Here is a 12,999-nt window from a genome sequence, read left to right as displayed (position 1 = left end):
ATCACAAGTGTATGTATACCCTGACAGTCACTGTCAGTATGTATACTGGTGCTACTGTAATGTTAAAGAAATGGCACAAGACTTCAGCCCTTTTTGTTGTTGTTGTTTAAAACCAAGGTTCAAAATTGTTTCATTTTGTCTGTATAGTATGATTTTTGGTGTACCGGTAGTGCTTTGTTCTAGCATTGTTTTAATGTAGACGTCTCAAGTGTCATCATATCTAAAATGTAAAAAATATAAATATAAATAAAAGCATGTTTTGAAAGTTTTGTAACTTTGTTTGTGGTACATACGTAGACTTTTTGTTTTGTTCGTCAGAGGTGACCTGTAGTTGAATGAAGCTTGATTGCAGTGCAAAAGAAAAGAGAAAGCTTATTTAATAGATTTTATTTTATCTTTCCATATGTAAAATGTATTACATTTTTCAAATAGCTAAAAATTAAATAAATCTATTAATTTTGCAGCATTTTCAAAACTTCTCTCTCTTGTTTCTTTTCCTTGGGCCTCAGTTTGACTGCCATCTGTTCAAAAGCATTGTAATGTGTTTCTTTGGTTCACTCCAGCTCACCCAAAACAGCTACTATATTTGTTCAGTTCAGTCATTTACCCTCTGAAATCTTCTAAATAATTGATCCAACAAACTATAATAATTTTACAATAAAACATCAGATATACACTCACTGGACACTTTATAGGTACACTGTGCTAGTACTGGGTTGGATACTCTTTTGCCTTAATTCTTCATGGCATAGACTCAACAAGATGCTGGAAACAGCATTTGTTGTCGGTTAAGAGATTTTGGTCCATGATCCCATGATAGCATCACACAGTTGTTGTAGATTTATTGGCTGCACATCCATTATGAGAATCTGCCATCCCAAGGGTGCTCTATTGGACTGAGATCTGGTGACTGTGAATGCCATTTGAGTACATTATCATGTTCAAGAAACCAGTTTGAGAGGATTTGAATATTGTGACAAGGAGCTTTGTCCTCCTGGAACCAGTCATCAGAAGATGAGTACACTGTGGTCATAAATGGAGGGACATGGTCGGCAACAATATTGCGGCATTTAAATGATGCTCAGTTGATATTAAGGAGCCCATAGTGTACCAAGAAAATATTCCCCACACCATTACACCAACAACCCAAGACTGAACTGCTGATACAAGGAAGGATAGAATCATGCTTTCCTGTTATTGTTCTATTACAGCAGAAATCAAGACCAGGTAATATTTTTCCAATCTTCTATTGTCCAGTTTTGGTGAGACTGACGGAAGTGGCATCCAATCTGGTCTTCTGCTGCTGTAGCCCATCTGCTTCGAGATTCAGCGTGATGTATATTCAGAGATACTCGTCTGCATACCTTGGCTGTAACAATTAGTTATTTGAATTACTGTTGGCTTCCTATCAGCTCAAAGTAGCCAGGCCATTGGCCTCTGACCTCTGACATAAACAAAGGCATTTTCACTCAGAGAACTGCAGCTTACTGGATCTTTTCTCATTTTTGGCCCATTTTCGGAAAGCCCTAGAGATAGTTGTGTGGGAAAACCCCAGTAGTTTGGTAGTTTTGGAAATATTCAGACTAGCACATCTGGCACCAACAACCATGCCACGTTCAAAGTCACTTAAATCACTGTGAAACCCATTCTGATGTTTGATATTAACTTAAGCAGGCAGCCTTTTCATCATATCTGTATGTCTAAATGCAGTAAATTGCTGCTATGTGACTTAACTTTTGGTGTTAAGCAGTTGAACATAAGTACCTAACAAAGTGGCTGGTGAGTGTACTATATAGTATGCGAAGTACTTCACTTTACTTGATAGATATCAGTGAAGTTAAAGTTGAAAAATAAAATTAACTTTCACGTACTATATGCACATACAGTACAATTAATATATTAGTCACTAGTTTATGTTGGCACAGAACACTGTGCTTGCAGCAGTTAAATAACTGGCAAGCCCACTGACATTCCTTTGCTGCTACAGCAGTGGAAAGATAAGGGTCTGTGTGTGGGTGAGAGAGAAAGAGAGCCAGAGTTTATTCTCAATGCGGTTGCACAAACCTGAAGTTTGGTCTCTAGCTTGTGTATGTAGGCCTATTGTGGTTATATGGGTTGGCATTCTTAGACACTGCAGATGGAATGCTCCCCACTGTCTGTTCATGTGTGTCTGTGTTTTTTTAAGCAAATGCATTTGTATATTAATGAAATGCATATTAAGAACGATGACTTCACTTCATCTAAATATCAAATTATGTTAAACAAATTATGTTTAGAAAGCACTGTTCAGCATCAGCTTTTCAAAACTGCCAAACCAATATTAGCTGGTTAGCCCAATCCCCAAAATCAAAACGGGGTACTGAATACCCTACAATCCCACGTTCACTGCCGGGAGATCAGGATTTACCCATGATAATAACACACCTTGTAAAAAGTAGTGTAAACAAGTTGCTGTAAATTCTATGTTAACTTACTGACATCCAGCTACAAGTCTGTTACTGTAAATTTAATTCACATGAGATCCCGTAATTTAATTACTATAAATTAAATAACTGAAAGCTATCATACATTTAATTTACAGCATATTTACTGTAGATAATACAGCAAATTACTACCAGCGACTTTACTGTAAATGCAGTTGTAGCATGATGTAAAAGTGTTTACAGTAACGTTAGCAACTTTACTGTAACTTAAAGTAACTTTAACTTTAAGTAACTTTAAGTTACTATAAACAGTTGTTTCCAGTAAATTAATGGTGTCCAGCTGCCAGCAAGTTGCTGCACAGAGTTACAACAACCTATGTACAGCACTTTCTCGTCTGAAAGCCAGGTTTTTTACTTTTACTTATTTATTTGATTGTTTGTGTCATTATTAGTAAAGTTAATCTACAGAATAAACTGTGTTTTTAGCATTTATTTCTCTAAATGAATATCCCTGCTGCTGTGTGCTTGTCTTTGTGTGATTTGTTGTAGTATTGTTAGCACTGAGTAGGCCAACATACACAGTACACACGTCAATAAATGCTGATATTGTTCAAGGACAAGGTTTTATGTTCCCTGGTCTCACCCAATGACTGTATAAAAGTCATTGGTCTCACCTCTAGCTACAAACCCTGCCCTATTCCCCTCGATCAACGTTCTTTGAATCATGATTTGATTTATTTGGTCTTGTTCGAGGCGTTCCGAACGAGGACGCGTACAGGAAGTAAACAAGCTGTTGGTAACGGTGAGCAGATCATTGACTGGAGCCACTTGTCGCCGACAAAGAAGGAGTGCTTTCTCACGATGTTGCGTTTGTTTTTGTCCAGGCAAAGTACTTTTTGTACCAAATGCAGCATGTTAGCAGCACGCGAGTCGCCTGTGACGACCCCGCGTGCAGGAGCGCGAGCCAGGCAGCAGCAGAAGTCAGATAGTATTTTTATTCAGCAACAAAGGCGATATGTGGGAGGACCAGCCTTTCGTAAATACCGGTTAAAGTCCACGATTTGGATGTATGGGGTTGGAGTGGGGATCGCTTTAGCTGTCGGGCTGAAATACAGCAGCGACGGTGCCAGCAGTTTCTGCGATGTTAAAGTTACGAGAGCAGAGAAGACGGATCGATACAAAGATGCTATAAAAGTTAGCAGAGACCTTGTGGAGCGGATAAAGGTAGGCACAGAGGTAGGCTTATAACTTGCTTTGTAATTGATTGACTAGTGTCCCTTTGCGCTGTCTTATTAACCCGAAGCCCACCTGTAGCAACTCGGTGTGTTTGTGTGTTGGCAGGATGAGGTCGGTGCTCCGGGAGTGGTAGTTGGCGTCTCTGTGGATGGGGCTGAGGTCTGGTGTGAAGGTTGGTGACCATGCATCGCACTATTTTCATCCCATCCCACAATTCCCACATGCACAGTGTCCCACATTTTTAGTGTAGGGAGTTTACAAAAGTTTTGCTCAAAGTGTGATTCAAAAACAGCTAATCCAACACAAACATGACGTGACCGCACAGAAAAACAGCTGAAATAACGACTGCTATTATAGAAAAGAAAATAACCTTCTCCCATACGATTCTGAGAACAAACTAGGGCTCATTTCGGTACCTCCGGTGTGTACACTTTTGCTTTAAAATATAAATTAAATAAATAAGGGAGCGCGCACACATCGGATGTTGATGAATGAAATGGTAAGTCTTAAAATATATCCTACCATACACTGTGTAATTTGTTGAGAACAAAATTGTGTAATAATGGTCAGTGGAAACCATTATTATTAACCCCTTGAGCGCTGGATTTTTTTACAGGGTTCTGAAAAACTAAATACAGCCTTACTGCTTCCATTTGAATTACATGGATAACTCACAGCTAGGTGGTGCTAGTCAAATGCAAATGCACACTCACTGATTATCAGCAAGTGTGAGTAGTGTGAGCCCTATAGGCTTCAGTTAGCATGTTAAATGTTAAAGTTCATGTCAGTATAATTAGAAAAAAATAAGCAAATATATCTTGTTTGGACAGGGTTTCAGGAGCCTCTTCTCTCTAAAAAAACAAACAAACAAAAACATGGCATGTGGAACTATGTCCTTTATACAGATCAGACCAACGTGGAGATGTTTGGCAAAAAACAAACAGCATATCAACACAAACGCCCCATACCAGCTATCAAGGCACAGGACTTGGGCACCTTGCAGGCACTGATTCAGCCATGAGCTCCTCTATATACCAAAGTCAAATGTGAGTCCATCTGTCTGACAGCTAAAGCTTGGGGCAAACTGAGTCATGTGATAGGACAATGATCCCAACCACAGCGGCAAATCTACAACAGAATGGCTGAACAAATCAGTCAAAGTCCATACCTGAGTATGACTAAAATGCTGTGGCAGGACCTTAGGAGAGTAGTAGATAAATTAATCCCCACAAACATCAATGAACTGAAGCAAAGTTTTAATAAAGTGTGGGTCCGAATTCCTCCAGAATAATGTGACAGACCAACTAAAGGTGATACTACAAGCTACTGAATCATGGAGTGCACTTTAAATATGTAAAAATAGACACTGTTACAAATGTTTTAACAGTAATGTAACACTGGCTAAAGGTTAAAAAGGTTAACAGTTGTTGTACAAGAATGGCAGCAAGTCCTAAAATTTGTTATTGTTGCTATTGTCACTGTTGGCAGGCTCTGAGTGGCTCAAAACAGACATTTTAGGTCAAAGCATGTAGCTGCTTTTGACTCAACTGGAGGTAGCCCACTGGTATCTGCTTGTATTAGTATTTCTGCATATTTATCATAGATTGTATTTAAATTGTGCTTTGTTGCAGTGCTAAAAAAAGATACATTTAAAGGGTCTGTGTTCAGTTTCCTTACTGCAGAATGTTTTAAAATATATAATTTATTAGGTTAATGAGTCATCTGTAAACACCGGTATATTTCCCTAAAAATGCATTGCCATTCTTATGACTTTTTAAAACACTTTATCTAATTTAGGAATTGGTTATGCTGATTTGGAGAATCGTGTCCCATGCACGCCAGAAACGGTGATGAGAATCGCCAGCATCAGTAAGCCCCTCACCTCTGCAGCTGCTGCACGACTGTGCGAGGAGGGGAAACTAGATCTTGATGCCCCAGTCCAGAAATATGTCCCACAGTTTCCCCAAAAACAGTTTGATGGGCAAGACGTAAGCAATTTCAAATACTGCAAAAAAAAAAATGACATGCAGTATCTCGTTCTTCTAGCATTTTATCTATTTGTTTGGTTTGTATTGTTTTTAAGGTCACAATAACCTCACGTATGCTTCTGTCCCACCTGAGTGGCATTCGGCATTATGAGAAAGATGCAAAGAAAGTGAAGGAGGACAAAGAGAAAGCCAAGCGACTTTTAAAGCCCCCGGTTAAAGAAAAAGAGAATGAAAAGAGCTCATCTGAAAGCAAAGACAACAAAGCCGCAACAGATCAGAACACGAAGAAGAAAAAAGAGTTTGAGCACGAGGAGTACTACTTAAAGGACAACTTTGAAAGTGTCATTCAGTCTTTGGACCTTTTTAAGAATGACCCCCTCATTTTCAAACCTGGTAAAGCTCAAACTTTATTTCGTTGTTTCTCTGTATTCACAGTTACAATGCTAACATCTTGATGAGATGTATGTTTTACTCCATGCATGCAGGCACAACCTTTCTGTACTCCACTCATGCCTTCACGCTGCTTAGTGCTGTTGTGGAGCGGGCTGCTGGTCGGCGATTCCTGGACGTCATGATGGATATGTTCCGCGAGCTGGGAATGCTCAATACAGTGCCCGATGAGAATGACCCTATTATTTACAACCGCTCTAGGTAGTGTATAATCTCCAGTCTCAAGTTATGTCCAAATTGCCTTAAAAACATGATGCTCATGCTTGTTTGTTTTTTTTTTTGATGAGGTATAGCAGTGAGTTTGTACTACCTGTCTATGCGATTCCACAGGTTTTATCATCACAACAAGCGCGGACGTGTTGTGAATTGCCCGTACGTAGACAACTCCTACAAGTGGGCAGGAGGTGGTTTTCTTTCCACTGTGGGAAACCTGCTGCTCTTTGGAAATGCTCTGCTTTACAGCTACCAGGTGGCTCACTTGCAGGATACTAACGGCTTGCTTCCTGGATTTCTCAAACCCAAAACAGCGATAGAGCTTTGGGCACCAGTTGATGGGACTGAAGCCAGCTGGGATAAGGACGGACTGTATGCTCAAGGCTGGTTGGTAGTGGAGAAGGTGCAAAAATATGGCCAGTGCAGGAAGCGCAGACACTATGTATCACACACAGGAAGTGCTGTGGGCGCTAGCAGTGTCCTCCTGGTGTTACCCAGCGAAGAGATTGACCAGTGCCAAGGACAGACCCCGATCCTCCCACAGGGGGTGGTGGTCACCATCATTGCTAACATGCAGTCCGTGGGACTCAACAACACTGCACTGAAAATTGCGAAGGAGTTTGATAATGCCAGAAGGAAGTAGAACTGTTTACACAGGTGTGTGAGTTTACCTGCAAGAAAACTTTGTGACATTTGTGACAAACTTGTGTCATTTTGATAGAGCTTTTCAATGTGTCTGAACTTTAAGGAAATAAAATTAGTCTTAAGTATCCATTTATATAAATGTTTTGAGTTTATTTACATTAAGCATTTTCTCAATTACAGCATTAAAGTAAGGAAGACATTCTGCCACTAGACGGAAGCAGTCCCCGCCTCCCCCCAAAACAGACTCTGATACAAGTTTCTTGGATTTATATAGAAGGCAGTTCAATTCTCTTTAAAACGTAACACGTCAATCCAGAACATTTTTTTTAAATAAATTACTACTTTTAAGTAAAAAACATTTCACTCACAATTTATTTAAATCAGCTTTGCGTATTTTCTTCCTTTTAGGGCTGTCTATATACAGATATTTCCTTAAAGAGGGGGGGGGACACTGACTACATATTTTTTGCTCTCTAATGGTTTCACTGTAGCATTTTTAAAATACCAATATCAACAGCCACAGTGTCAGTCCTGACCTAATGCTGGCAAGAATTCTAAAGTGAAACCATTCAGTCAGCATTTACAATGTTGTTTCTGCCCACACATTTTTTTTATTTATTTATTTATTTTTTTTAATTTGTTAACAAATACAAACTATGGGAAATGCAGTCCAACAAGTTTGGATTTCCTCCTCTTTGCAGCAAATTGAAGCCAATTTGGTGACACCATTCTCATAAAACTCCTGGGATCACCCGTGCCCCTGTTTTTGTTAGATTTAAGGACACCGATGAATAGCTTGGGATAAGCGAATTATACAGACCCCCTACACACATGCATGTGTGTTCATGCATGTGTCCAGAATTGTGGGATCCAGTTTTAAGTTTTAAAAACTGCAAAGTGCTGACATCTTTGTAAAGTGAGATCTCACTGACTAGTCCAGGACACCTCAATGAGCAATTATACTTTAAGAGATGTGATTAGATGTGAGATTAGGTTAAGAGTGGAGGTTTGGAATGAAGCATTGAAGAGGAAGAATTACTAGTGCGTTAACGTCTCACAAGTAAATAAGAGTGTGTAATGGCATGTCACCAGAAATCACACATTCAAATCATTTAAAAAAAATGATGGAATATATTTACAAATGCAAAATATTTTCTAATAACATACAGAAACTTAGTTTATAATCCCACAATTGCCACAAATTTTAAAAAGTCACACTTAAACTGCACTTTAATATGTTTTGACAAGGTGAAATGTGATTTAACATCAGAGCAATGGTGGTGTGACACTCGTCAATTTGCCCTTTAAGGTCAGTGCAGTAGTTTTTCACTCTCATTTTTTTTCATTTTTTTTAGCTTTTTTCAAAGTCATTTTCAAAACCTCAGATAGCATGACAAGATAAATGACACTTCTCACAATTCGTTCCTGAAACCATCAACTGCACCACCAAATCAAATCAGAAGGAAGGATCATGCTCTTGATTGTACCTTCCAGTATTCTTGGTTGTGGTTCTGTTGTCTCTGTTCCTTCGCTTTTCGCATCCTGTGTGGTGGTAAGTAATGGTTATAAGCTTAGAAAGTATGTACAGTAATACAAAGACGTCCTGGTGCTACTTACAGATGCTTTGAGAGTGTTTACCTAAAACCACAATGTACTTACTTGCGTATGTAGTAGACAATAAATCCCAGCACTATCAAGATAAGGAGAGTAATGACAATCACAGCTGCAATTAAACCAGCCTCATCTGAAATGGGCTGTGTGACTCCGAGCTGGAACTGTTCACATCTGCTGCCTTTGTAGTTTGGGTTGCACCTGCAGGCAGATAGCGTTGCACAAATATTTGCAAATTCACAAACAACATTGCCAGGTTGGGTAGTGTCCATATTTTTTTACATTAAGATTTTTTTTTCTAAGACAATTAAAAACACTGATTGATTTCAATAAACTTACACACAAGAAAGTGTGTCCATGGAAGATATTTTATAACATGTCCCTCCATTCATGCAGTAGGTGGCATCCTCTGCACTGCAAGGGTTTCCATGATCTACAGAGATAAAAAGAAGGTAGGATAGCTATAACAGAGCTGGAAAGATGCTTTTTCTTAATATATAGAATTTGTTCGCTCCTCAGAGGGTTTTAGTTTTATGATTGTTGGTATTATTACCTGACATCATTGATAATGTTCTGTTTTTCCTGCTGTCTCACTAAGAACACAAGGAAGAATTTTGACAAAGAAAAGTACATGAGCACTCAACACGAGGAAAGCACGTTTTTAGGCAACATGTAAACAATTTCTGTGAATCTGACAGGAGTCATAGCGTTATTGATTATTACGTTAGAGAAATAGATCTCTAATATATCTGTTTGAATAAATCAACAATCTGCCCTTACCAGCTCATAAAATCCCAGCTTTTGGGTGGTTAGCGCAGCTCCTGAGTCTAAGTCATAATGACACCTGGATCTCAGAGAACGTAGTCTTGAGAGTGAGCTCCTCCCTAGGCCTAAAAAAATGTTGAGATTGCAGTTTGTCCGCATTGCAAGTTAAATGTCAGGATACAGGCTGGTAATGTTTTAACATGAAATGAACAGTATTGTTGTTTTTGTTGTTGTATAAGCAAATCAAAATGGTTTTTAGAGGTCTGCAGAGCTTCCTGGAGGTCATTATATGGCTTATATGACCTCTGTGAGTGTTAGAATCGAATGAAGACTGATTACATGACATATTGGTTTTGCTTTTGTAGGATAAGTTTCGTCAGAAAACAGGTGACGAAACCGACTTCTGTGAATGCGAGCTTGGTATGTCTGGGTTTGGTACAACTGAAACTGAATGGAGTGGCATGCAAAGAATGTGTGAATGTAATCGTGGGATGAGTTTATAGTCAACGGAAGTACTGCACTAATTCTTGCATAGAGATAATTACTACACTGCTTAGAACCGTTAGGTGACAATAAGCTGGCTATTTTTAATCTTTTATGATCATGTTTTTCTAAATTTATGTAACCCAGCATCATCCAGTGTGGCAACGGTAAACTGATTTAATTAGTTATCTGTTCAATTTGTGATTATTTAATGCCTCCTACACTTTTCATTTAGCTAATATACCGAGGCACTGTTTTTCAAAGGATGTACAGTTAAGAACTAATTAACAGTAGCCAATCACTCAATGAGGCTTAGATAAGTTTGATTTGTATATACGCTGCTTTGTTTGCTTTATTCTGCTCTTAAAACTTTAAATTTATCAAGAAATACTTTGTTTTATGACCTTTATGAAATCCCAAAAAGTTGATTCCGATCATCATCATCAGTGAAAGAAACATTTCATCACTCATCAGAGTGACTTCTTCCGTCTCAGCTGACTGCAAGTTTCCCCAATCTTATAAACAATACATTTGCAGAATGACTGAAACTAGAAGCACTGACAAACCTTTTGGGATTTCCTTACCTGGATGATTGAGCATGCATCAAGACCTTGATGAAAAAATACAAAAGGAGATGTTCACATTTTTCAAAGCTGTCTTAAAGCATTAGCTGATGCTCATTTATTGACCTACTTTGAAACAGGTTTGACTTGCTGTAATTATTTTGTTCTATTCATATAGGCCATTACAAAAAGGCCTTTCATAATGATCATCTAGTTGGCAGTTGGAGTAAATATCCAGTGGGAGTAACTGTCTTCTTGTAACTACATTTCTTATTTGTTTTTCTTTCTGCTGCAGATAAGGAGGAAAAGACTGTATGGAAATAAAAGGTTTTCAGAATAGAAAGGCTGACTTAGCAAGATATGCAGTTAAAATTATATTAACTTATCTCATGATAACCTAAATATATTTTTAATGATTTTTTTCAACTTTGTAATATGTTATATTTTTCTTTGTATTACATCCTTAAATTGATGCTTGATCCACTTCTAAGCTCATCCTGACTTGCATTAACCTGCAAAATTTCTTCTTATAGTTTTGATTTTATTGTACTTCAGTGACTACGAGGCATCCATGGACTGATCTAGCACAGCAGCCCCAGTGCTCCCTCCACCATGCTTCACAGCTGGATTGAAGTGTCCCTGCTCCAGTGCTCAAATGCCTTTGTTTCCTCAAACCTCGTCTACCTTTTTTTCCTCTTGCCAAAAAGTCCAGTGTTTGTCTCACCTCTTCACAGAACAGAAAATTAGGTAGACTGTGATATTTTTGTCAAGCTGTAATGATCTTGCTGTGTTCTGGGTGTTTCTTCACCTCTTTCAGGATTGCAGGATTGCTGAGCTCGATAACCCACCCTTCCAAGAAGTGTATGGAGAACAGGTACACACATACTTTTTATTCAGCCTGCGCTTTGAGTGTGTGTGTTTAATAAAGATAGGACAGTGCCATTGTTTATTAGTTTCATGGGTTGGTGTTTAGGTATCATTTTAATTTAAGTTTTAGAAATCTATTGGAAAGTGGTGGTAATTTTCTTTTAACTGTACCGGTACTTAAAAAAGTTGCAGTGTCATCATACATTTATAAGTGCAGGCTTGATAGCTTAGTGCACTAAAAGTGAAAAACCTCATGAGCATCTATTAAGGGATGACTTACTGTTTTTTATTTTCTGCAAAGGGATCTAAAGCCTTGGCAAATTGTTTAATACCGTTTATAAAAGCCATTAGTCACAACTTATGAACCCTTTATAAATGCTGCCTTATGTGACGTTCGGGGATCTAAGTCCTGTTAATGCATTTTAGGATGCAATTGAAATGTCGCAGAGAGCCTGCTGCTGGGTGTGCTGCAGACTGATAAACTGCATTAAAATCACCACCGAGGGTCACAGAAACACTTCACTGTGAGTATTAGTGATATGTTTTTTCTTTTTTTCGCGCGGGTGGGTTGTTATCGCGAGGAGCTCTGAAGCTCAAGAGGTGAAGTGAAGCGAGAGTGGGCTTTTTCCCTTTTTTTTTTTTTTTCTTTTTTTTCTTTTTTTTTTTACGTCGACGCTTCCAGGGTGGCATAGAAAGGAGGACTTTTGCGGGCTCTGATGGCTTAGTGGGTACACTGACTGCATACATGCTTTATATGACATCATTGCGAGGGTTTGGGGTAAATCTTAGGCTATCCGTTTCCCTCCCGGAGCACTGCTTGTCACACATCTGTAACCGCTGGAATCCTTTTTTTCAGCACCTGGACAGCTCCCGCTCGTGAACCTCTTATTATTATCGGGCACATGGAGTCCCTGATGTGATTCTGGGGGAAGCCCTGCAAGCACATCATGCCTCCCTGCGAAGATGTCGTTATCACCCTGATTCAGTGACAGCCTCGTCGTCTCCTTCTGAAGGATGGTGCTTACAGTCCGGAGTAGGTGTTTTTGTCGTGCGCTATCTTCTGAGAGGCGATACGGGTGCTTGGCCAACGCAAATCTAAGGCTAATCGCAACCTACACACAGCAAGATCCGAGCTTCCCTCACACTGATCATCATCATCATCATCATCCACGGCGAGGAGGGAGATATAACCATCATCACTGCGAGGGCAAAGGAGTCACGACCACACTTTACACAATGTAGAGCAAGACAACACAAGAGGTTAGTGTGTTTAATTCCCCCCACCCCCTGTTTCTCTTTTTCGAGGGGGTGTCTAATCTAAAGCGCACCGAGGAGTTGATGTGTCTCAGTTGGGTTGAGCATGAACATGAATGAGGCTCTATGGCCTCTAAGAACAGCGCGGAAAAAAAAAAAAACAAAGCACGTTAACAGCTAACTGTTCGTGTAGCAATGACTTGGTGAAAAACGTTTGCAAGTGAATCTCGATTGCGCTAAATACAGAAAGCCTCAGACAGAAACGAGTCACAGGGAACTGAGAAGAGCCCAGGAAAATGTGCTGCATTTGTGGACCACCCCCCACCCACCGACCCTCGCTGATGAAGTACTTACTGAAGGCTGTACTTATAGTAATAAGGGTCAACTCAATTTGCTGATTGTGAAATTCGAGCTTTCTGATAGAGAGATGTCCAGAAATATTTTTGCTATGTAGTGCATTATCTCCAAAAAGGACTGGCACATATCTTTCAGTAGACTTGC

At 39.3% G+C, this 12,999-nt stretch overlaps 2 protein-coding genes across 3 annotated transcripts; one reads left to right on the top strand and one right to left on the bottom strand.

Annotated features, from left to right (window-relative positions):
• The first annotated feature begins 3,196 nt into the window (after nt 1-3,196).
• Nucleotides 3,197-7,051, top strand: lactb (lactamase, beta). 2 transcript variants are annotated; one of them, XM_085357434.1, is made up of 6 exons: nt 3,197-3,647; nt 3,765-3,831; nt 5,457-5,647; nt 5,743-6,040; nt 6,133-6,298; nt 6,428-7,051. In XM_085357434.1, the coding sequence occupies exons 1-6, from the start codon at nt 3,285-3,287 to the stop codon at nt 6,951-6,953; spliced, it is 1,611 nt and encodes a 536-aa protein (XP_085213560.1). In that variant the 5' UTR covers nt 3,197-3,284; the 3' UTR covers nt 6,954-7,051. The 2 variants fall into 2 exon arrangements, with proteins under 2 accessions (XP_085213560.1, XP_085213559.1); XM_085357433.1 differs by having other exon boundaries at nt 3,197-3,659.
• A 1,373-nt stretch (nt 7,052-8,424) lies between these two features.
• On the bottom strand, nt 8,425-9,129 carry nrg4 (neuregulin 4). Its single transcript, XM_085357432.1, has 4 exons — nt 9,120-9,129; nt 8,906-8,999; nt 8,615-8,767; nt 8,425-8,497 (listed from the first exon to the last, which is right to left on the bottom strand). Exons 1-4 carry the CDS (start codon nt 9,127-9,129, stop codon nt 8,425-8,427), a joined length of 330 nt encoding a protein of 109 aa, XP_085213558.1.
• Nucleotides 9,130-12,999: the final 3,870 nt, after the last annotated feature.

Source organism: Diplotaxodon limnothrissa, linkage group LG7 (assembly GCF_057381915.1).
Source record: "Diplotaxodon limnothrissa isolate DT_005_m linkage group LG7, D_limnothrissa_male_GT1.1, whole genome shotgun sequence".
In the NCBI taxonomy this organism is placed as follows: domain Eukaryota; kingdom Metazoa; phylum Chordata; class Actinopteri; order Cichliformes; family Cichlidae; genus Diplotaxodon; species Diplotaxodon limnothrissa.
The sequence above is the reverse complement of the archived record's forward strand: the minus strand, read 5'-3'. Positions and strand labels throughout refer to the sequence as shown.

Coding starts and splice junctions, on each gene's coding strand:
- nrg4 (XM_085357432.1), bottom strand. Junction 8,768..8,905: donor ATGGACACACTTTCTTGTGT/GTAAGTTTATTG, acceptor ATCTGCCTGCAG/GTGCAACCCAAACTACAAAG. Junction 8,498..8,614: donor ATTGTCTACTACATACGCAA/GTAAGTACATTG, acceptor ACCACCACACAG/GATGCGAAAAGCGAAGGAAC.
- lactb (XM_085357433.1), top strand. CDS start 3,285: ATGTTGCGTTTGTTTTTGTCCAGGCAAAGTACTTTTTGTACCAAATGC. Junction 3,660..3,764: donor GGATAAAGGTAGGCACAGAG/GTAGGCTTATAA, acceptor GTGTGTTGGCAG/GATGAGGTCGGTGCTCCGGG. Junction 6,041..6,132: donor CCCCCTCATTTTCAAACCTG/GTAAAGCTCAAA, acceptor CCATGCATGCAG/GCACAACCTTTCTGTACTCC.